The sequence below is a fragment of the Galeopterus variegatus genome, unplaced genomic scaffold (assembly GCF_000696425.1).
Source record: "Galeopterus variegatus unplaced genomic scaffold, G_variegatus-3.0.2 Scaffold336, whole genome shotgun sequence".
NCBI classification, from domain to species: Eukaryota; Metazoa; Chordata; class Mammalia; order Dermoptera; family Cynocephalidae; genus Galeopterus; species Galeopterus variegatus.
Window position 1 is genome coordinate 139,201 of NW_007726447.1, and position 20,651 is coordinate 159,851.

Here is a 20,651-nt window from a genome sequence, read left to right on the forward strand (position 1 = left end):
GCAGTCCCGCCGCGTGCGGCCCAGCGCCGCCTGGCTGCGCAGCGCCTCCCGCAGCAGCGCTACGGCCGGCGCCCAAGCCCCGGCCGCGTAGGCGCGCAGCCCGTCGGCGTAGAGCAAGTCAGGGGCCTGGGGGGCACCCCCCGGGGACAGCGGCGTCAGGCCCGGGGGCTCAGGAGACCCCGGGGGAGGCAGCGGCAGCAGGGGAGGCAGCAGCAGCAGGAGCAGCAGCAATCGGAGGAACCGGAGCATGGTGCCAGAGCCTGGCCGCCGAAGGGAAATGCGGGAGCCGAGAAGGAGGGAGGGAGAAGGGGAGAAGGGGGAGGGAGGGGAAGGAAGCAGAGATGGAGAGGCGGAGGGGGAGGAAGAGAGGAGGAATGAGCGAGGCCAAAGACGGCTGTGCGGAGAGCGAGCCGTGGGGCGGCCGGCGTGAGCGATGGAGAAAGAGGGAGCGGGAGCAGGCCTGGCGCTTTCGTGGGGGAGCGGCTGAGGAGCCCGCTTGGACCCGGGACTCCAGCCCCCGAGGCCGTGGCGCGGGCAACGACTGCGGCTGTGTCCCCTCCACTCTCAAGTCGAGGAAAAAGAGTGTGGGCGCCCCTCACACACTTTTCCGCTCACACTCACCTTTGGAGAAAGCTTTACATGCAGCATGGAGGAGGGTAACTCCAGGCCTGGTACACCAAGTCAGGCCCTACCCTTTACTGCCTGAAAAGTGAGCCCCTGGATGGATTTGGGGGAGGAGGAGGGTTGGGGGATAGGGGATAGAGCCACGCTCTGAAACCACTTCCACAAATCTGAATAAAGATGCTTCACACCCCAAACCCACAAACTCCAGTGTCTCCCTGTGCCCCAACCCAAGCCTGTGGTCTCTGCACGTTGCAGTGTGTGTGATCACTTCTCCACGTGTCTTTCTGGGTCTCTGTCCATTGCCACTGCTCTGTTTTGTTCCTCTATGAGCCACTCCACCTCCCAAGCCTCTGATCATGCCCTTCACCATCATAGGACACTGGACACTGAGGTTTCCATGGCAACACTTCAGACTTTAATACATTTTGCTAGGGATGATGGAAGGTGAGTAGGGCATCTGGTCACTTCGATGGGAGAGAGCAGGGGCTCCAGAGCCCCAGATTTAGTGCCCATCTCCCCAGAGGCTGGAGGCAGCTGCCCTAGGCTCAGGGCCAGAATGAGGTGTTACTCACCCAGGCCCCTCCTCTGAGTCCAGCAGGCCCACTTGGCTCACAGGGTCAGCTGGGGGAAGATGGGGTTGGCTGGGCCCCAGGAACCTCCCCAAGCCCTTGCACTCCCCTCGTCTCCTGTCAGGGAGCAGCGTCTCCCTGCACATAGCCCCAAAGGAAGTCCAACGGCTCTGCTATCAGGGGACCCAAGGGAGAGTCGGCGAGGTGAGAGGCTCAGTGGCCTGGGCCGGCGAGGAGAGGCCCCCGGTGAGGCTGTTGGAGAAGGCAGAGGTGTCTCATCGATGAAGGTGGTGATCTCCTCCCGGAAGAAGCCAGGACCCCGTGGGGGTTCCCCACCTGACCCAAGAACCCCACTCTCCAGGAATTGGCGAAGGCTGGCCAGGCCCCCACCTTCAGCCTCCTCCTCATCCTCCTCATCCTCCAGCCTGTGTCTTTGCCCCAGGTACTCAGGAGGGCCCCCAAGGGCCCTGCTCTGGGCTGGGAGGACCCGGATGTCATCAGAGGAGGACCATTTGTGCAGGAAGGAGCCTGGTGCCCGAGGAGTAGAGAAGATGTTGGTGTCATCATGGGACAGCCGGCGGGACAGAGGGACCTGGGGAGAGGAGCAGGTAACACGTGGAGTTGCTACAGGGACAAAGGAGGCAGAAGCAGAAACCAAAGTGGTGCAAGAAAGCTCCAATCTCTTAAACTTCTTCAAAACATTTGTTCCAGGGCCGGCCCGTGGCTCACTCGGGAGAGTGCGGTACTGATAACACCAAGGCCACGGGTTCGGATCCTATATAGGGATGGCTGGTTGGCTCACTGGCTGAGCGTGGTGCTGGCAACACCAAGCCAAGGGTTGAGATGAGATCCCTTTACCGGTCATCTTTATATAGGATATAAACAAAACAAAACAAAACAAAAAACATTTGTTCCAGAGGACAAACCTGGCTGAGAGGTCCGAAGGGAAGCCTCTCTTACCATGCCTTTCTTTCACCTATACCTTATGGTGCCCTGCAGGCCTGGGCTAGGGAAAAGGGGGTTGGAGTGGATAACAGAGACTGGAGGGCTGGCTGGTTAGCTCACTTGGTTAGAACATGGTACTGGTAACGCTAAGGGCAAGGGATCAGATCCCCATACTGGCCAGCCACCAAAAAAAAAAAAAAAAAGATGAGAAAAGTGATGAGGGGATCCCAAGGGTTGGAGGTGTGTCTCCAAGTTCCATACCTGTAAGTAGTGGACTCTCTCAAGAGGAGGAAAGAGCATGTGCCTTCCAGGCAGCAGCTTCACCTGGGCAGGGTCCCGACCCCCAGGTCCTGTGGCTCCATTAGTATCAAAGCGAACTTTGCACACTCGACCATCAGCATAATCATCACAGCCCCCATCTAGGAGAGAAAAGGGGCAGAACGGTTACAGGCAGGGAATACTACCCCCTCCCACCCCCTCTATAAGCACGAAGAGAACCCTTCAGTTCTCATTAGTCTATAAGCTCCAAGAGGACAGCAAGAGCAGCTACAATTTGTTGCGGTCAATGCTGAATCCCTAGTGGTTCACACATATAGGTGTATTTACTGAAACAATTACCTGCCCTCCCCCAAGAACTGTCCCTGTAGCTGAGGGTCTCTCTCAGGAGGCTTAGCTTCCCCTTATTGCTGCAAGACTTGCTTTTGTGGTTGTGTTAGGACTCTGGACTGTTTGTCAGGCACTCTGATGGCAGGGGCCAGAGCTGGGCAGTGGGGCTTCTAGGCGGTAGCCTAGGCGACGTGAAGGGAGCCCTCAGTGCATGCAGAAGGAAGCAGTGAGTGGGCAGCAGGATGCTGATTAGGGAAAGGGGAGTTCAGGGGTGGCGCGGGCTGTGTCCAGCAGGGGGCACTCCAGGGCTGCCCGTCCTCTCGCAGAGAAGGGCGCTAGAAAAGGGCACAAAGGGGAATAGAGAGACGTCTGGGAAAGCAACAGCCCAGTCCCTCCTCTGACCGTCATCGCCATCCTCCTCGGACATGATAGCCACGCACTGCTCCCACACTGTGCGCACGTCGGCGCGGTAGCGCTCGCAGGACCAGATGAAGGAGGGCAGCAGCAGCGTCTGTGCCATGGAGCACCACAGCACAGCCAGCACCATCCACGGGGGAGCCGAGTCCGACTTAAGGGAGAAGAAGCTCACCACCTGGCGGGAGGATGTGGAATGGCGCCCTGTCAGGGCCCGGAGCCGAGGGGCCCACCTGACCCTGATGTGCTGGGCAGTAGGTGGGCAAGAAGCCAGACAGAGCGAAGTTGGAGGTGGAGATGGGGTGAGGAGAGGAAAGTCATGGGAGAATGCTAGAGACAGAGCCCTGGGGTGAGGAGGGACAGGAACAGAGGAGGTACAGCAAACTTGAAGACAGAAGTCCAGGAATAGGGACTAGCTGGGGTGAGCCCTCTGGGGTTTTTGCCCAGGACTGCTCAGAGACCAGTGGTATCCAGAGGGCGTTAGGGAACGGAGGATGGGGCGCAGCAGATGGATGACAGGTGTGGGGACTGAATGGTGGAGCTGTAGGATAGATGATGGAGCCAGAGGACAGGCAGTGGAACTAAAGGATGGCGATGGAGTTGAGGAGTGGGGCCTGAAAAACAGATGACGCTGGGAGATGGGGTAGTGGGGACCAGAAGATGGATGACAGAGACAGGGGCTCACAAATGGAGCAGGGCATGGGTCCAGGAGAGGAAGAGGGATGATGGAACTAGAGGAGAGATGATGGGGCTGGCATGTGGCGGAGGGAGTTGGAGGTCAGATGATGATGCTGGGGCCTGGATATTGGGGAGAACAGGTGGGGGATCCCAATCTCACCAAGATGGGCACCCCTGTGAGTGAGTCATAGAGAAAGACGATGGCGCTGACCAAGTTGGTGACCTGCAGGGATGTCTTGGCAGACTCAGAGCCATCCAGCGAGGACCGCCGCTTCCCTCGGGCATCCTCCACCACGATGGCTGGCACCTCAAAAGCTGGCCGGGTACCCAAGCCCCTGGGCCCACTCCCCTTGGGCCCCGCACTGCCCCCTGCTCTCCGGGCCTGCCGAGCCCTCCGAGGCCGGGCCCACAGTGTCTGGTAGAAGGTGATGGCCACACAGACCAGCCCCATGACAATGCCCCCCAGTAGCAAGAGGCTGAAGCAGACACCGAAGCCGAGGCCAATCTTGGAGACTATGAACTGGCAGCCACGGGCATAGTAGCGCTCGCCGTTGTTGTGCCAGCCAATGGAGGGCAGGGTGGAGAGGATGAAGCTGACCATCCAGATGCCCATGACGGCGTGCAGCGCCTGCTTCTTGGCATTGCTGAGGCGGTAGTTGACGGGCCAACGTACCATCCACATGCGATGGTAGGAGAGCGAGGCGACTGTGAAGCAGGTGGCCAGGGCCAGTGTGTAGTAGGTGGACACAAAGACCTTGCAGATGCTCTCGTTCCAGTCATAGTCGGAGGAAGCCTGACGCCGCAGCTGCACCACAGCGAAGGTGGTGAGGGGCACAGCGGCCATGAGTATATGCGTGCCCGCCAGGAAGCAGAGCAACAACTCCAGCGGCTTGTGCTTCTGCTGCTTGGCCGAGATGCTGAGGATGATCCAGGCATTGGCCAGCAGTGCCAGGAGCCCACAGGCCAGCCAGGACAATGCGTTTGAGCGCAGGGAGGCCTCCTCTGCCCCTGCCCCGCCCCGAGCCATCCTATCCTCCACCCCCCACCCCCCTCAAACTCCTGGGGGCGGGGGCTAGGTCTCACCCAGGAGTCCCACTCACACACGCCCCCATGGCGCCCACAATCCTTGCCCTGTAGTGAGGTGGGCTGCACCCAGGCCCACCCTACTGCTCAGCATTGCACGACTGACCCAGCTAAGGTCAGGGGTGTAGGGCAGGGAGGAGATGTGGGGTCAGCAGAGGCAGTCCTCAGCCTCCATACTGGATGGGGCCCATCCTTAAGTACCCCTATAATTGATGGGGGATGCAAGATGGCTGCTTTCCCCACTATGAAGCTGGCTGGACGGCTCTGGTCCCCATGCCTGGACTTCCAGTTCTCTTTTTCCTCTGGTACTTGACCAGTCAGGGATCTTCTGGATGCCCCAAGAGGTCTGGGAGTGGTGCTCAGCCACCTGGACAAGCTGCAAGGGAAAGATGAGATGTGGGAGGGGAGGACAGAGCTAGGGCCTAGGCTGGTCTCCACCTGGTTTCTTGTGCCCCTTTCTCTTGAAACTATAGAAATGACTGATTACTGGGGTCATGGTGGTCATTCAGAACATTCCCCTGCCTTCAATCAAATGGTCACCCAAACAGCCCACACACATAAGAGTTCCTGCTCTTCCAGACCTCCAGGAAAGAAGGTATTCCGACCTCCCTATCTCCCGTCCTTTTTCAGCCCTTTCTCTTTCCCTTGGAACTCCCATGTTCCTTCTTATAATATACCCTGTCAGTACTACTTCACCGTATCTTAAGTCCCTAAATCTCTCTTCAGGGTTACCGATGGGAGACACATGACTTGTTTCTTCCTGAGGGTTCACAGTAAACTGGCATGTGGTATTACAGTCCCCCTCCTCTGCCTTCCAGTCTCCTGGGTCCAGTGGTGTTGGTGCTCAGCCATGTTTCCTGAAGCCCGGATGATCACCCTCCAGCTACCCAGGGATCTGGGAAAATGGGAGAAAGGAGGCAGGGACCAAGCGGGAGGCCAGGGAACCCGAAGGCGGGGAAACTGCTGACATCAGAAGTATCCAGAAATGGAAAGAGGGGGAACTAGGGAGAAGGAGGAGAGTTTGAGCAGAAGAGAAAGAGGGGGCAAAGTGGTAGTATCCAAAAATAGAAGGAAAAGCTCAGAATCCCCTGGAGAGGAGGCTTTGGAGGGAGGAAGGTTGGATGGAGGGAGGGAGCAGGGACCAGGGAGGCTGAGGAGAAAGGCCCCACTCGTAGACCTCCATTCTTTTCTCCCCTGGCCCTGAGCCTCCGTTTCCCTACGAGGGGAGTGAATCCTGATTTTAGTGGTGCTGAGCTTCAGTGACCCCTGGAAAGGGGGCTAAGAGGAAACCAGATGAGACCCTGAACAGAGTAGAGGCTGTTAGGATGGGCTTGGTGGCTTTGGGGTAAACGCGGTAAAAATGGGGCACAGCAGTGACAGGGTCTGTTTCCTGTGGCAGAACCTCAGACCCTTCCCCTCCTCAAGTCCTGGTCCACCCACCTTTGCTTCTCTCCGGAGCCCAGTACGCCCTGGTTGCCATGGCGATGGCCAGCCAGCGGGAGGCGGAGGGAGCGGGTCAGGAGCGCCCCCGCCCCCACAGCCTCGGGCCCCGGCCCCTCCGCCCAGGCCCAGCTGGTGGGCCCAGGAAGACCGAGATGGGGCGTCAGAGACGGAGGGAGGGCGGCAGGACGGCTGTGAAGGGCAGAGGGAAGGGGGTGAAGGGCAGAGCGGGCAGAAGCAGGTGCGAGAGGGGACCTGGGGGCTCCGAGGCCGACACGCGCCCCTCGCCCTTTGGGGTGAAGGGGTAAGGTCAGGCGGCTCCTCCTTCTGTCACCCACCGTGTTCTAGGGCAGAAACAGCAGGTGGCTGGGGAGGAGGGGCCGGCCAGAGGGGAGAGGGCAGAGGGCAGGCGGCGCGGGGACGAGGCAGGGGTCGTCTTACCTCCGGCTGCGCCCAGCACTGCCATGGAGACCGCGCTCCCGACGCGGCTCGCTCGGGCGCCCGCCGCCCGCCGGCTCCGGCTCGTCCGGCCTCCTCCCGTCCCCCTCAGCCCCGGCCTCTCGGGCCCAGCCCGCGGCTCGCTCAGCCTCGGCCCCTCTCGGTCTCTCCAGGCCCCTCTCCCGGGGTCATCCTGCCTGAGCCCGGGTTACGGGGACGGGAGACGGCGAGTGCAGGGCGGGGAACTGGACGGCGGTGGCGGGGGAGGGGCAAGCAGGGCGCCGAGAGGGAGGGGCGAGGAGGATGGCGGGGAACGGCTCCATTGGCGAAGTGCTTCGCGTCCTGCCCCGCCCGTCCCGTCCTCCAGCACGAACACAGGCTCCAAGAGGCAGCTGGTGTTTTGGAGACTGAGGAGCTAGCTGTGCAGGGAGGAGGAAGCTGTGTCGGCGTGTTACTGTGTGCACGTGTGTGATGCAAGCTGGGGCTCTTGTGGGTTGAGGGCTGGTTACACCCGCGCGTGCACACGCACACACCCGCGCGCACACCACACACACCCACGCACACGCACACACGCGCGCACACGCGCACCACACACACCCACGCGCACGCATACACGCACACACCGGGGAGCACACACTTCTGCCGTCTCTCCCCTCCGTGTAGCCCACATATGCAGTTGCAGAGTTTTAGCCTCACAGGCACGCAGGCGCACACAGAGCCCTTTGGGTGTGCAGGTGGGCAGTCAGCCTCCGGGGAATCTTTTCCCTCCCAGGGAAACTTTATATCCTCCCTGGGGCGGGCCTGGCAACCTCTCCTCTGTGTCTGACCCGAAAGACCAGAAGATTCCTGTTCCCCAGAGAAGTGTCCACCTCTCTCTTACACACACACACGCACACAAATTGTCTCCTTTATAGTATGTACACTGTATTTTTGATAGCTCAGGGAAGCAGGAGTAGGGAGTGGGCAGGAACACAAAGTAAGCAATGGGAGCCCTGGCAGCAGTTGGGTGGTCTTCCTGGAAGAGGCAAGCTGGAAAGAGAAGGGTAGAATGGAAAAGAGAAAAGCGGGTGGGACTGAGTGAGGCAGCAGGAAGGGAAGGGAGAGGCAAAGGCTGGGGGTGCTGAGAGGAATGGATCAAGAAGACGAGGAAAATAACTTGTCACATTTCCCTGGGTCCTGAATGGTTTGGAGAAGAGATGAAGGAAGACACAGGGCAGGGGGACTGAGGCCCAGTTTCACAGGATGACCCCTCAAAGTGTTCGCTGTCAGACTAGCTCCCTGGCCCCTCCCTAGCAAAGCTCACTTTCCAGAAAGTTCTCCACAGGGTGAGTGTCCAGTCTCTGGGCATTCTCCCCAACAGGGCCTGTGCTCACAGCCTGTGCTCTGATGAGAACTGAAGGTTTTGTCCTATGGTAACAGGATTGTGCCACCAGCAGGTGAAGAGGGAGGGACTTCAGGCAGGGAGGACTTCCTCATGCTCCTGAACTCTATGACAGCACCCCCCCTCCCACCGTGTGTGGTGTGCTTATGTGAATCCAAAGGTGCACACTGGGTAGCTCTGACTAGCTACTGCAGAGATCTGTGTGGTATTTGTCCCTGCGTTCAAGACAGAGCAGTGGAACTAGGTTCAAGAGACCTGGATGAGTCCTGATTCCAGCACTTGCTAGCTGTGTGACCTTGGGTAATCATATAGCCTCTCTGAGTTCCATTTCTGGTCTATAAACTGGAGATGATAATATTGGTCCTGTCAGTGCCAGCCTTATAGGATTTCCATAAATTCGAATAGACAGTGGATGTGAAATTGGTTTATGAAGTGAAACATGTGCTCAGGTGAGAAGGAATAGTGTGTTATTAGGCCTCATGGCCAGCTTAAGGCAACTGGGCTGGGCTGGAAGGAATGTTTCAGAAGCCTATGCCCTAACTGACCAGATGTTATGGGACCACAAGGGCTGTGTCACCTTGCGTAGCACTGATTTTGAAATTGCCCATTACTCTGCCAGAACCCTCAAAGGCTTGTAAATCCCCTGCTTTCCTTTGTTCGGGGAGAACTGATCTAACTCAGTCTCCCCTCCACGCTGGTGGAATAAAGCTTCTTGGCTGAAATAGTGCCTGGCTTGGGTGTCTCTCCCTTTTCTCTGTCTTGCCGAACCTAAAGCTGGCCATGAGGCCTAATGTGTGTGTGGACAAGTGTGTGGCTGTGTACGTGGGCATGTGTCTGGGGGCCTTTTTGTGCAGGGGTCAGGTTGGGAGTCTATGGCCCTGCCAGCACAGGGTAAGAAGCAGGCAGGAGGGGGTGGTAGGGGCTGACAGCCAGGAGCCTTTGGATCTGCATCTGTTCTTGACTGACTGTGTGATCGTGGGCAAGTTCCTGCTCTTTGGTCCCAGGGTCCTCCCCTGTAAAATGACAGCCCTGTGCTTCATGCTTCCAGACACCCAGCCTTGCCCTCCATGTCATTCAGGGCTGGTCCTGCACACCTCCCTGGGATCCAAGTGGACAGTGGGGCAGAGGGTTAAGAAGAAATAATCCGAGAGAAGGGCTAGGGCTTGAGCAGAAAGGAAATGGGGGAAATGGTGTGATTAAGCCTCTGGAAAGTTGAGAGCAAGACTCAGCCAATGGGGTTGGGCCTAACCCAGGCACTGGAACAGAAGAGGAGAAGCAAGGGCAAGTTGTGGAGGAGGAGGGCAGGAGGCCTGAGGCCTGGGATCTGCTACATTCATCTGGTCCACAGGCCCCAGCCCTGCAGGCAGCACAGGGCAGACAGCTGGTGACGCTGCAAGTGAGAAGCTCCCCTGGCCTCCCGCCTCATATCAGGCTACATGTCTTCTGGAATCGGCTGGAGGAATGAAGAAAAAGGAGAGTAAGTCTCTCCCCTCCCCTCCCCCACCCCTTTGCATTCTAGGACCCCCATGGCTCCCAGACCCCACTTTTCTCTCCCAGTGCAGTGAGAGCCTCTGAGGCACACCTGCAAGGCCACATCCACAGACCCCAGGCCCACCACCCTGCCCCTCCCCCTCCCCCTCTGCCTCCTCTGCACGCCTCCCTCTAGCTCCATCTTCTCACCTCCACCCCTCCTGCCCTCCCCCACCCTCCCCTGTTCCAACCGTCCCCTTCCCTTCTCCCCTGTCCTACCCCGTGTACCAGATCCTTACTGGGAGCACTGGCAGGTCTTCTTCTCACTGAGGAGCCTCTTGATCTGAGACATCCGCTCTGCCTGGCGCTGTCCAGGGACAACGAGGGGAGTTGTAAGGGTCCCAGGCCTCCAGAAGGGAGGGGCCCTTGGAGGGGGAAGTGGGGGCGCTGGGAGAGGAGAAGCAGTTCCTGTGGCTGAGGCCATCTTTCCTGGAATTAACTTTCTACTCTTTCTTGTCTCTTCCTCACATGGGATCTGGGACAGGGCCTGGTCTGCAGTCAGGGAACTCAGGGGTGGGGGCGGGGTGGAGGGGACAGAGAGCTGGACCAGAAGCAGGTCCCATATACAGGATGCTGTCGTACAGGCTCAGGTGGGGGCCAGGGAAGCTCACTCACCCGCCGGAGCCGGCGCCTGATGCAGCAGAAGATGCAGAGCCCAGTGAGAAGCAGGAAGCCTGCAGGGCCCCCCAGCCCGGCCGCCAGGAGCACAGGCCAGGCCTGCGGGGACTGTGTGGGCGAGACTGCAAGAGAGAGAGGCGCGCCTGGTGCCCTGCCCTCCATCAGGGGCACAGGGCCTGCTGATGGGGCACGGGACCGTCTCGCTGCCCAGTCAGGCTCAGCTCTGATCCTGGGCTGGGAGAGAGGGGCAGGGTGCACCAGGGCTTGAGGAGGCTGAGGGGGAAGGGATTTTATGTTTTAGAGACTGCAGGGCGCTCTGGAGAGCTGGAAGCAGTAGTCCAGACCCTGAGTCCTCGTGTGAGTGTATGTGTGTGTGTGTGTGTGTGCATTTGTGTCTGTCTGTCTGGATTTGGAGGGGAGCCAGAGAGAGAGGGCTCTCTGTCAGGTGGGCTGCATTCCTAGTCTGTAGACCTTAGGGAGGGGGGAACTAGTAGGACTACAAGTGGGTACCTAGAACCCAGGACCATGCCTCTCCTCACCTGTCACTTCTGTCTCTGCAGGCCACTATACATATAACTCCTCCATCTCAGAGAAATTGGGACACTGGGACTCTGGGTGCTCTCTGTCAAGCCCAGGAAGGTCCCACCGCTGAGGTGGCAGAGGTTTGGGGTTAGGTCACGGAACCTGGATCCTCACCTTCAATCTTGGATTCCAGCAGGACCTGGCCCTTATCGCTCAGTAGACACTGCCACATCCCTGCTTCAGGGTCCAGCACCCACACCGCTTTCTCCTGCTTTGAGACCTTTGCCTCCTGGTTCTCCAGTTTCAAGCTCAGCATCAGCTTGGGGGAGGTGGGCCCCAGTACCGCACAGGTCAGATTGTTCTGCAGCTGAGTCACTGCAGAGGAACCAGAGGCTGAGACTGGAAGCCTGGTATTCTGGGTTCCCAGTACCTTCAAGCTCTAAGGAGACTCAGTAGAACAGTGATAATGACACTTTCCACAGCAGCCTCACAGCATATGTTCATGCAGTTGTAGGGGGGAGAATACAGCTTTTGAGGTCTGATGGTCTTGAATTTGAATCCCAGATCCACTGCGTCCTAGCTGTGTGTCCCTGGGCAAGTTACTTAACCCCTTGAGCCCCAGACAGTAATTAAATGCATGAATACATGAAAAATGTTTGAATGGGGACTGGCATGTAATAAGCATCAGGCGTTAGTCATTATTATTTGTGAGGTTGTCATGATGATAAGGGAGGGGGTAAAGGTGCGAAGAACTCGATGTAGGGCTTGCCATTATCGTCACTGCTGTCACACAAAGGGCAGATTTTGTTATCTTCATTAGACAGGTGAGAAAGCAGGCCCTTCGTGGGTTGGCCACAGGCAAAACTACAACCCAGTCCCTTTGGGGGTTCTCAGTGGAGCCAGCCTGGGCTCATGGATGTTGGGGAAGGATGTGTGGATTCCAGTCTGTTCAAAACCAGCCCCAAACCCAGAGGGCCCTTGATCACTCCAACCAGGCAACCAGGGCCTGGGCGTACCCTTTTGGGGCCTGGCCTGCCTTAGAGGGAGCCCTGGGCCAGGCCCCTCCACCTCCTTCCCCTGCCCTGCCCTTCTCAGCCTGCCCCTCACCTCTCATCACAACGAGGTTCACTTCCTGTTGCAACTGCCCCTTGCCAAGAGTCAGGGTCAGGATTCCAGAGCCGGCATACCGAGGCAAGGCCTGGGGCAGGGTGAATCTGAGTGGGGCCACCTCAACCATCTGGAGCTTGGGGTCCTGGTTGGACTCTTTCACAGACACTTTCTTGTTCTCCAAGGAGAAGGTGATCCAGAGCCGGGAGGAGGAAGCCCTCTCCGCCTGCCACCTCAGCTCCCCAGTCAGGTTTTCGTCCTCAGAGGTAAGTGGGAAGGAGAACTCCGCCTGCTCCCCCTCTTTCTTGTACACTGTGTTTGAGGCCTTCATGAAAGCTGGAGGTGGGAAGGGAGAGATCCCAGGTGAGAAGGAGGCAGGAAGAGGAGGGTACATGGCATGGGGTAGGCATGTGGTGGCAGGAGGAGCAAAGAGACAGAAGGGGGACCAGGTAAGTCCAAACACCTAGCTTGTCATTTCAGGTACTCAAACTCCTCCCTGCCTCTCCAATCCTCTCTCCATCTCTCTGCCCCAGCACGTTCCCCCAGCAGCCCACCTCCCTCCTCCTGGAAGCCTTGATAGAACAGCCCCGCTACAGGGGGGTTTGTCCTTCCTCAGGATCCCTGGAGCACAGAAGCCACTTGGCCTACACTCCTTATGTGCATAATTTATCATCCTTCACAAATAAGAGCGAACACTTAAATAGGGCTTACTAGGTGCCTGGCACTGTTCTAAATGTGCTACATGTATTAATTCTTACCATGACCCTGCAAGGTAGGTACACTCACAGCATCATCCGCATTTTACAGGGGCAGAAACCAAGGCACAGAGAGGGTCAATAACGTGCCCAAGGTCACAGGGTTGTGGCAAAGCTAGGATTTAAATGAGTCCATGCACTTTACCACCACACTACACTACCATACGTCACATGAGCACCCAGAGGACGGGATCTGGGGTAGGACCTGCGTTCTGGACTCTTGGTCTCCCCACAGGGAGGAGATTACAGGGTTACAGAGATACAGTGTAGAATCTTATCAGGGCTGGCTTGCTGGTGTTAGCATCCCTGAGTATGTGCATTTGTCAGCTTGGTGGGGTGGGCAGCAAAGGCAAAAAGAAAATAGACGCATTTGACATGCCTCCTCTGGGGCCTCCCCAGGGGTCTCGGAGGCTTCTCACAGCTTTATTCCCATCCTTTCCTTCCTCCCTGTTCACCACCCTGAGGGGTGGCTGTTACTCAGATCCAGTGGATGAGGGCAAGCCAGTGTGTCCTGCAGGACAGACCTCAGCTCTGGGAGGCTGAACCAAGCCTCATCCCCTTCCTGGCCCCCCAGCCCCAGACCCAGGAGTAGAGCAGTGAGAGTGGAGGGAGGGCCTGTCAGTGCCTGAGGCAGGCAGGAGACTGCAGGGGAGGGTAGGAGCTCCTCCTACCCAGCACCAGGATGTTTATGTTCAACGCCAGTGTCTTCTGGTCCTTGGAGACGGTGCATGTCCAGGTGCCGCTTTCCTGGGACCCCAGCTGGGACACTGAGAGGGTCTTGACCCCATTGGTGTGTTTATTCCCTGGAGACTTCCATTGCACTGAGGGGTTACTATCAGGGGGGCTCTCCAAGGTCAGGGTCAGGCTCTGCCCCTGCAGCAGGCGGGTGTCTGAGTTGGCAATCACTGTGGAAGAGACAGGCCACCTGTGTCACACATACACCATCCCCGTGGAGAAGGGAAGAGGAAGGAAACCAGGAGTGTCTCTCCATCACCCCCATCTCAACATCTCCTTTCCTCCCGACACCCAGCCCAACACAGAGTTTTCCTCTCCCTTCCTCCCCTTTCTCCCCCCTGTGGTTCCTTCCCTGTTCTTTCCCTCTCTCTAGGCCTCTTCCTCCCTCACCTGCCTCACCGGAGGCCTGAGGAGGATCTGAGGAAACTCAGCGGCCAGTGTGTTGAAGTATTACCAGCTCGGGCCCTGCTTCTGGAGCAGGGGTGGGAGTAGGGAGGAAGGGAGAGGGGCTGGGTGTATCCCATGCCAGGCCCACCCCACTCACGGCCGAACACCAGCAGTTCCACCTCGATCTTCCTGTTCTCCACTTCACAGATGTACATCCCTGAGTCTTCCACCTCAAGATTCTTGATGACCAGGGGAAAGGATCCTTGGTCCCACAGGTTTTTTCTTGATTCAACGCGATGTTTCAGCTTGGAGGAACCTGGGAATAGAAGCCATATGGAGAAGGTTGAGGTGGCCTGGGGACATGGCACCCTTGGCAAGAGTAGTGCCTACAACCATTCCGATCTGAACTGCTAATTCCCTGCAGAATCTGCCCCTTGTCTTAGTAAGAGAACACCAGACTGGCATATCCATTCCCGTCATATCCATTTACTTGGCTGGAACAATATATCTCACTAATTCAAAATAAAATAATATCCTTACTTGGAGAGCACAAACTCCTACATGCCAAATACTTTACATGCATCAACTCAAGTAATCCTCACAATTCCAAGAAATAGGTACTGTTTTGCTTATTTTGCAGATAAGGAAACAGACTCAGAGAGATTAGGTAATTGCCCAGACTCTTATTCATTGTCAGTAGAAGTATAAGCCAGCACACTTTCTTTGGAAGGTAATTTGTAATATCAAACAGAATTACAAATGCACATACAAAACTAAACGTCCACCAAAAAAGATAAATTAAATAAATGATAGTTTACCCATTCAGTGGATTGCTCAGCAGCCATAGAGAAGAATGAGAGAGATCTTTATATCCTGATATTGAACAATATCTAAGAAACATCATTAACTGAATAAAGCAAGATATTAAACAAGATAATATTTGTTTAAAAGGGAGGAGAAATTATATATATATGTGTGTGTGTATATATATATATATTGCTTCTGTATGTATATATATATATATATATGTGTGTGTGTGTGTGTGTGTATATATATATATATTGCTTCTGTATGTATATATATATATATATATGTGTGTGTGTGTGTGTGTGTATATATATATATATATTGCTTCTGGAAAGAGGAAGTGGATACCCATGAGATGGGTGTAGGAGGGAGGTTTTTCACTATATGCCTTTTCTACCTTTTGAATTTTGGTTCCAATAAGTGGTGGACCTAGGATTAAAATTCAGGCCTGTTGGGTACACTGTGCAATACTGACTCTGGAAAGTTCCTCTGGCATGGATGTGTGGTCTCCTCCAGTCTTCTCCTTTAGTTTCTAACAATCACCGCTGAGAGTGAGCTCTTCTCTTTAGCTAACCATTTTCTGGGTACAGGGGTAGCTCCAGAATTCCTGTAGAGGAGGGCTTTAGAGCTAAATTTACGTAGCAAACACAGAGGGCTTTTGTTTGTTTGTTACTTAGAATGCATATTTGGAGGAAGGGGGCGAAGGCGGCAGAGACTAAAGCCCCCTGTCCCCCACCCCCAGCACTGCCTCAGGCTGTCTGAGCAGTCCCAGGCCCTCTTTCTGCCTTCTGTCCTCTGTCACACCTCATAGTCCTCTTCCCCACTGCTCAGGCTCATCCTCTCCAGGAGACCGTTCCAGACAACCTCGTAGCCCTGGGCACACCCCTGTCCTCAGCTTTCCCCATCGCCTCTTTTATTCGTCCCCTCAGTAGTTCCCATCCTGCTTGCTCTTTCTCCTGGAGCTACACACTGGTTTAGTTCCCCCGTTTTTTTCTGAAATCCTACTACATTCCTTTCACAATTTACCTAATTTCTCAAAAGAGTAGGCTGATCTGGTTCTGCCCCCATTTCCAACCTCTTTTGATTCTCTCCTCCATGTCTAAGTACCATTTATTTTTCCTCTCCTTGGACTCTTGTTCTGACATATAGATTTAGTTGTCGCCCCAGTCTCTTTGGTCCTCTTCCCCATATCTACAGACAATCTACATTCCACCATATCCCCTGTCTGTTCTTCAGATGACTCGCAAATTGATATTCCCAGCCCCAACTTTGCTCCTCAATTCTGGGCCCACATTTCCAATGGCCCAAGGGAAAAGTCTATTAGAATATCCTGCCATCTCCCCAAACTCAAGTGGTTCAAAATGAAATGTATCACCCTCCTCCTAAAATAACCCTTCTTCCTTGCTTCCCTTCTCTTATGAAGAAAACCATGGCCACTGTCCCATACTTTGGAAAGGCGATTGCAAAATACTGTGAAAGGTCTAGGAGGGTGGGTGAGTCTGGGATAAATTCATAGGGGAGACCGGTATTGAACCAAGCCTTAAAAGAAGTACAGGCAATGGATTAGAGGAAAGAGGAGCAGCAAGGACCTTCAAGGAAGGGGTAGAGCTCCAGGAAAGAGCACAGGCAAGCTATAGAAAACTGTCTGGGTGTGGAGGTTTCCAGCTGGGAAGCGGTGGGAAGAGGTGCTGATAGGGTGAATGTCTGGCAGAGGCCTCCAGGCTTGGTCTAATGGGCTCAGGAGTGGCATGTGCAAAGCATTGTTTTGGCAGTCAGGGCTGCAGCAGGAAGAAGAAAAATCAAAGTAGGAGAGACCAGGTTGGCCAGTTAGCTCAGCTGGTTAAAGCATGATACTGGTAACACTAAGGTCCAGAGTTCAATTCCTATACTGGCCAGCTGCCCAAAAAAAAAAAAAAAAGAGGAAAAGACTAGTAGCAGGGAAGATTACCAGGAATTTTACAGTAATCCAGGTGAGAGGTATATGTGCCTTGGCTAGTGATGGTGGCATTCCCAAGGGACCAAAGAAGATGAAACCAAAAAACATTTTCAAAGGAAGGAATGGCCTTCCTTTGAGTTGGTGGCTGATGGGAAACCAGGAATTGAAGTAGACAGAAAAAATTGACTCTGTGGTTCAGAAATTGGGGGGAAAAGGAGGGTGATACTGGCATTGTTAAGAATAAGAAAGTTGTGAAGGGGAGCTGTTCTGCAGGAATATCAGGTCATAGACACAGAACAAAAGCATAGCACAAAAGACTTAAGAATTTTTAGAAATTAGCACATTATCTTATTCTCAGGAGCAATCAAAGAAATGCAAATTAAAGCAATGATGTAGGGCCGGCCCGGTGGCGCACTGGATAGTGCGCTGCTTGGGAAGCACGGCGGCGCTCCCGTCCGAGGGTTCGGATCCCACATACGGACCGGTTCCCGCTCACTGGCTGAGCGAGGCGCGGGAGCAACACCGAGGGTTGCGATCCCGTTGCCGGTCCTAGTCCGGTACGGGGGCAACACTGAGGGTTGCGATCCGTTGCCGGACACGGAAAAAGACAAAAAAAAAAAAAAAAAAAAAAAAGCAATGATGTATCTTTCAACTATCAAATTTGCAAAAAAAAAATTTTTTTTTTTTTAATAATGCTACTCAGTGCTGCGAAGGGCAGACATGTGAGACACACAGTGACATTACCTAGAGTTAGTGTAAATGGATAGGATCTTTTTGCAAGGAATCTTGCAATATATATCCATTATTTTTAAAAGTTCATATCCTTAATTTCATTTCTAAAACTTTATCTGTAAAACAGTAATTTAAAAATGCAAACCAAAATTTAGGTGCTGGCTGGCCGGTTAGCTCAGTTGGTTAGAGTGTGTTGATAGTACCAAGGTCAAGGTCAGATCCCTACTGGCCAGCCACAGGAAAAAAACCAAAAAAAACCCCACAAAATTTAGGGACCAAAATAATAATTATAGTCTTGTTGATAGAGTACAATGTTAGATGAAAGTATAGTACATTAGAGTACATTAATTTGATAGACTATTAGGTTGGCACTAAAAACGATATTTACAAGTAATTTTTCATGAAATGGAAAATATTCATAATATACATTTAAAAGTTGTTTAAAGATAATTTTTACTTTTAGGTTAGTCATTTGAACTACAGAAATTAAATAGACTCAACACCTTCCTCTTCCCTTGACCACTCTTCTACTACTGCTATAAAGTTTGGTGTGGATTCCTTCATGCTTATTTCTCTGCTCATGCAAACATATATTAGCACACATTGAATTTTTAAGTTAAACTGGGATTACATTACGCATATAGCTTACTGTTTCACTTAGAGTATCCTTGACATCCTTCTAAGCATATATATGTGGAACTTCTTCATTCTTTTTGTTTGTTTTGTTTCGAAACTATGACAGCTAATCTTTTTATTCTGGTGATTGTTTCAATTAAACTTTTTACTTTGTGATATTGTAGATTCACATGCACTGGTAAGAAATAATACAGAGACATCCTGTGTACCCTTTACCTGGTTTACCCCAATTGTAACATCTTGCAAAACTATAGTACAGCGTCACAATGAGGATATTGACCCTGATTCAATCAGGACACAGAACATTTCAGCACCCTAAGGATGTTGCCCTTTTATAGCCACCCGCTTGCTTCCCTGCGGCACCCTCTCCCCCATTCCTCCTGGCAATCACTAATCTGTTCTTCATTTCTATACTTTGTCATTTCAAGAATGTTATATAAATGGATTTATACGGTATACATTTTGATACTGGCTTCTTTTCACTCAGTATATTCTCTGCAGATTCAAGCAGGTTGTTGTGTGTACCATAACTCATTCCTTATCACTGCTGAAAAGTATTCCATGGTGTGGATATAATTATTCACCAGTTGAAGGACATCTAGGTCATTTCTAGTTGTTGGCTATTATGAATAAAGCTGCTATAAACATTTGCATATAGATTTTTGTGTGAACAGTCTTCACTGCTCTGGGATAAATGCTTAGGAGTGCAATTGCTGGCTCATTCATGTTTAGTTTTTTAAGAAACTGCCAAGCTGTTTTCTGGAGTGACTATACCATTTTACTCTCTGTGGGGAAGATAGCATAATTTACTCAGGCTCCCTCGGCTTAGGTCTGGTTGGGGGGTGGTGCAGCACATTTCTTTGTAAACAAGATGTGTGTGGGTGGAATTAGATACATGGGCACCAATATATCTTTTTAGTTAATTGCTTTTGTGTGTTCTTCAGTTTGTAAAGCAGCCCTGGCCAGCAGAGCTCGAGTCTAAAAATAGAGCATGTTTACTCTGCTGGCAGCTGCTCAGTTTTTCAGTGGACTTTGCCAGTAGCAGTTGAGTTTCTGAGTTTCTCCTTTGGACTGCCTAGCTCTCAGACGTGTGTGTGTGTGTGTGTGTGTGTGTGTGTGTGTGTGTGCGTGCGTGCGCGCGCGCTGAATAAAGACTATTCCTACTTCAACCAAGGCTCCAAGGACCTTTTTGCTGGTCACCTAACTCATAGACCTGCGTGTGAAGGGTTTGTGAAGGGTCTCAAGGGGTCTGTGAGCTCCAGACCATAGCCCTAGTTCTACATACTCCCACCAGCAATGTAAACTCTTAAACTGGAGAAATCCAGTTTCTCCGTTACCTCACCAGTGTTTGCTGGTGGGACTATTTTTTATTTTAGCGATTCTGATAGGTGTAGTGATATCCATTGTGGTTTTCATTTGTATTTCTTTAATGACTAATGATGTTGAACACCTTTTCATGTGCTTATTTGCCATCCGTATATCTTTTTTGGTGATATGTTCATTCATGTCTTTTGCCCATTTTCTGGTTGGATTGTTTGTGTTAGTGTTGATTTCTGAGAGTTGTTTATGTATTCTAGATACTGCTCCTTTGTTGTATAAGTGATTTATAAATATATTTTCTAACACTTTGTAAATTGTTTTTCTCTTCTTAACAGGGTCTTTGTAGAGCAAAAGTTTTTAATTTTGATGAAGGCCAACTTGCCAAGTTTTCCTTTTATGGATTGTGCTTTTGGTGTCAAGTCTAAGAATTATTTGCCTACATAAATCCTGAAGATTTTCTCCTGTGTGTTATAATTTTACTTTTTACATTTAAGTTCATGATGCTTTTTGAGTTAATTATTAAATAAGGTATGAGACTTAGGTTTATTTTCATTGATCTTGTTGTTTTTACTATGGATGTCCATTTACTCCAGCCACCATTTATTGAAAAACACTGTCTTTCCTCTATTGAATTACTTTTGCACCTTTGTAAAAAAAAAATCACATATTATGTACATCTATTTATGCATATTTATGTGCATCTATTTCTGAATTCTCTATTTTTTTTTTTTTTTGTCCTTTTTTGAGACTGGCCGCACCACACTCAGCCAGTGAGCGCTGTGAGCGCACCAGTCATCCCTATATAGGATCCAAACCCGCGGCGGGAGCGCTGCCACGCTTCCAGCGCTGCACCCTCCCGAGTGCGCCACGAATTCTCTATTTTGTTCCATTGATCTATTTGTCTTTTCCTCTCTCAATACTACACCATCATGATTATTCTAGATATATATTGTCTTGAAATCGGATTAATTGATTTCTCCTATTTTATTCTTCTTTTTCCAAATTCCTTTAGCTCTTCTAGTTCCTGTGGCTTTCCATATAAATTTTAGAATAATCTTGCCTAAATCTACAAAAAATCTTGCTACTTGTTAGGCTCGGCAAGAGAGAGAAAAAGAAGAGAGAGAGAGCTGAGCCAGGCACCATTTCAGCCAAGAAGCTTTATTCCACCAGTGTGGAGGGGAGACCAAGTTAGATCAGCTCCCCCAAATAAAGGAAAGAAGGGGGTTTATATTACTTTGAGGGAGGGTTCTGGCAGAGTAATGGGCAATTTTGAAATCAGTGGTATGCAAGGTGACACAGCCCTTGTGGTCCACTAACATCTGGTTGGTTAGGGCATAGGCTTCTGATTAGTGTCACCACTATATCAGTACAAAGCATTCCTTCCAGCC

General features: G+C 52.5%; 2 protein-coding genes across 6 annotated transcripts in view; both read right to left on the reverse strand.

Annotated features, from left to right (window-relative positions):
* Positions 1–1,016: 1,016 nt before the first annotated feature.
* GPR162 (G protein-coupled receptor 162) lies at positions 1,017–6,807 on the reverse strand. 5 transcript variants are annotated; one of them, XM_008567685.1, is made up of 5 exons: positions 6,801–6,807; positions 3,997–5,295; positions 3,147–3,336; positions 2,400–2,557; positions 1,017–1,785 (listed from the first exon to the last, which is right to left on the reverse strand). In XM_008567685.1, exons 2-5 carry the CDS (start codon positions 4,861–4,863, stop codon positions 1,234–1,236), a joined length of 1,767 nt encoding a protein of 588 aa, XP_008565907.1. In that variant the 5' UTR covers positions 4,864–5,295; positions 6,801–6,807; the 3' UTR covers positions 1,017–1,233. The 5 variants fall into 5 exon arrangements, with proteins under 5 accessions (XP_008565907.1, XP_008565906.1, XP_008565905.1 ...); XM_008567684.1 differs by lacking the exon at positions 6,801–6,807 and adding an exon at positions 6,360–6,422; XM_008567683.1 differs by lacking the exon at positions 6,801–6,807 and adding an exon at positions 5,652–6,367.
* A 2,740-nt stretch (positions 6,808–9,547) lies between these two features.
* The window catches only part of CD4 (CD4 molecule), a 24,233-nt gene continuing 13,129 nt past the window's right edge, over positions 9,548–20,651 (reverse strand). Inside the window, exons 3-9 of the mRNA XM_008567688.1 lie at positions 13,990–14,148; positions 13,382–13,615; positions 11,956–12,291; positions 11,023–11,223; positions 10,324–10,448; positions 9,948–10,015; positions 9,548–9,631 (exon numbers count right to left, since the gene is read on the reverse strand). Coding sequence (XP_008565910.1) covers positions 9,601–9,631; positions 9,948–10,015; positions 10,324–10,448; positions 11,023–11,223; positions 11,956–12,291; positions 13,382–13,615; positions 13,990–14,148 — 1,154 coding nt within the window. The 3' untranslated portion in view covers positions 9,548–9,600. The remainder of the gene's footprint in view (positions 9,632–9,947; positions 10,016–10,323; positions 10,449–11,022; positions 11,224–11,955; positions 12,292–13,381; positions 13,616–13,989; positions 14,149–20,651) is intronic.

Bases quoted from the DNA above. Each gene is read 5' to 3' on its own strand.
- GPR162 (XM_008567685.1), bottom strand. From the start codon at position 4,863: ATGGCTCGGGGCGGGGCAGGGGCAGAGGAGGCCTCCCTGCGCTCAAAC. The intron at 3,337-3,996 runs GTGAGATTGGGA...TCCTCCCGCCAG, and splicing joins TCACAGGGGTGCCCATCTTG to GTGGTGAGCTTCTTCTCCCT. The intron at 2,558-3,146 runs GTCAGAGGAGGG...TTTCTCTCCTAG, and splicing joins CGAGGAGGATGGCGATGACG to ATGGGGGCTGTGATGATTAT.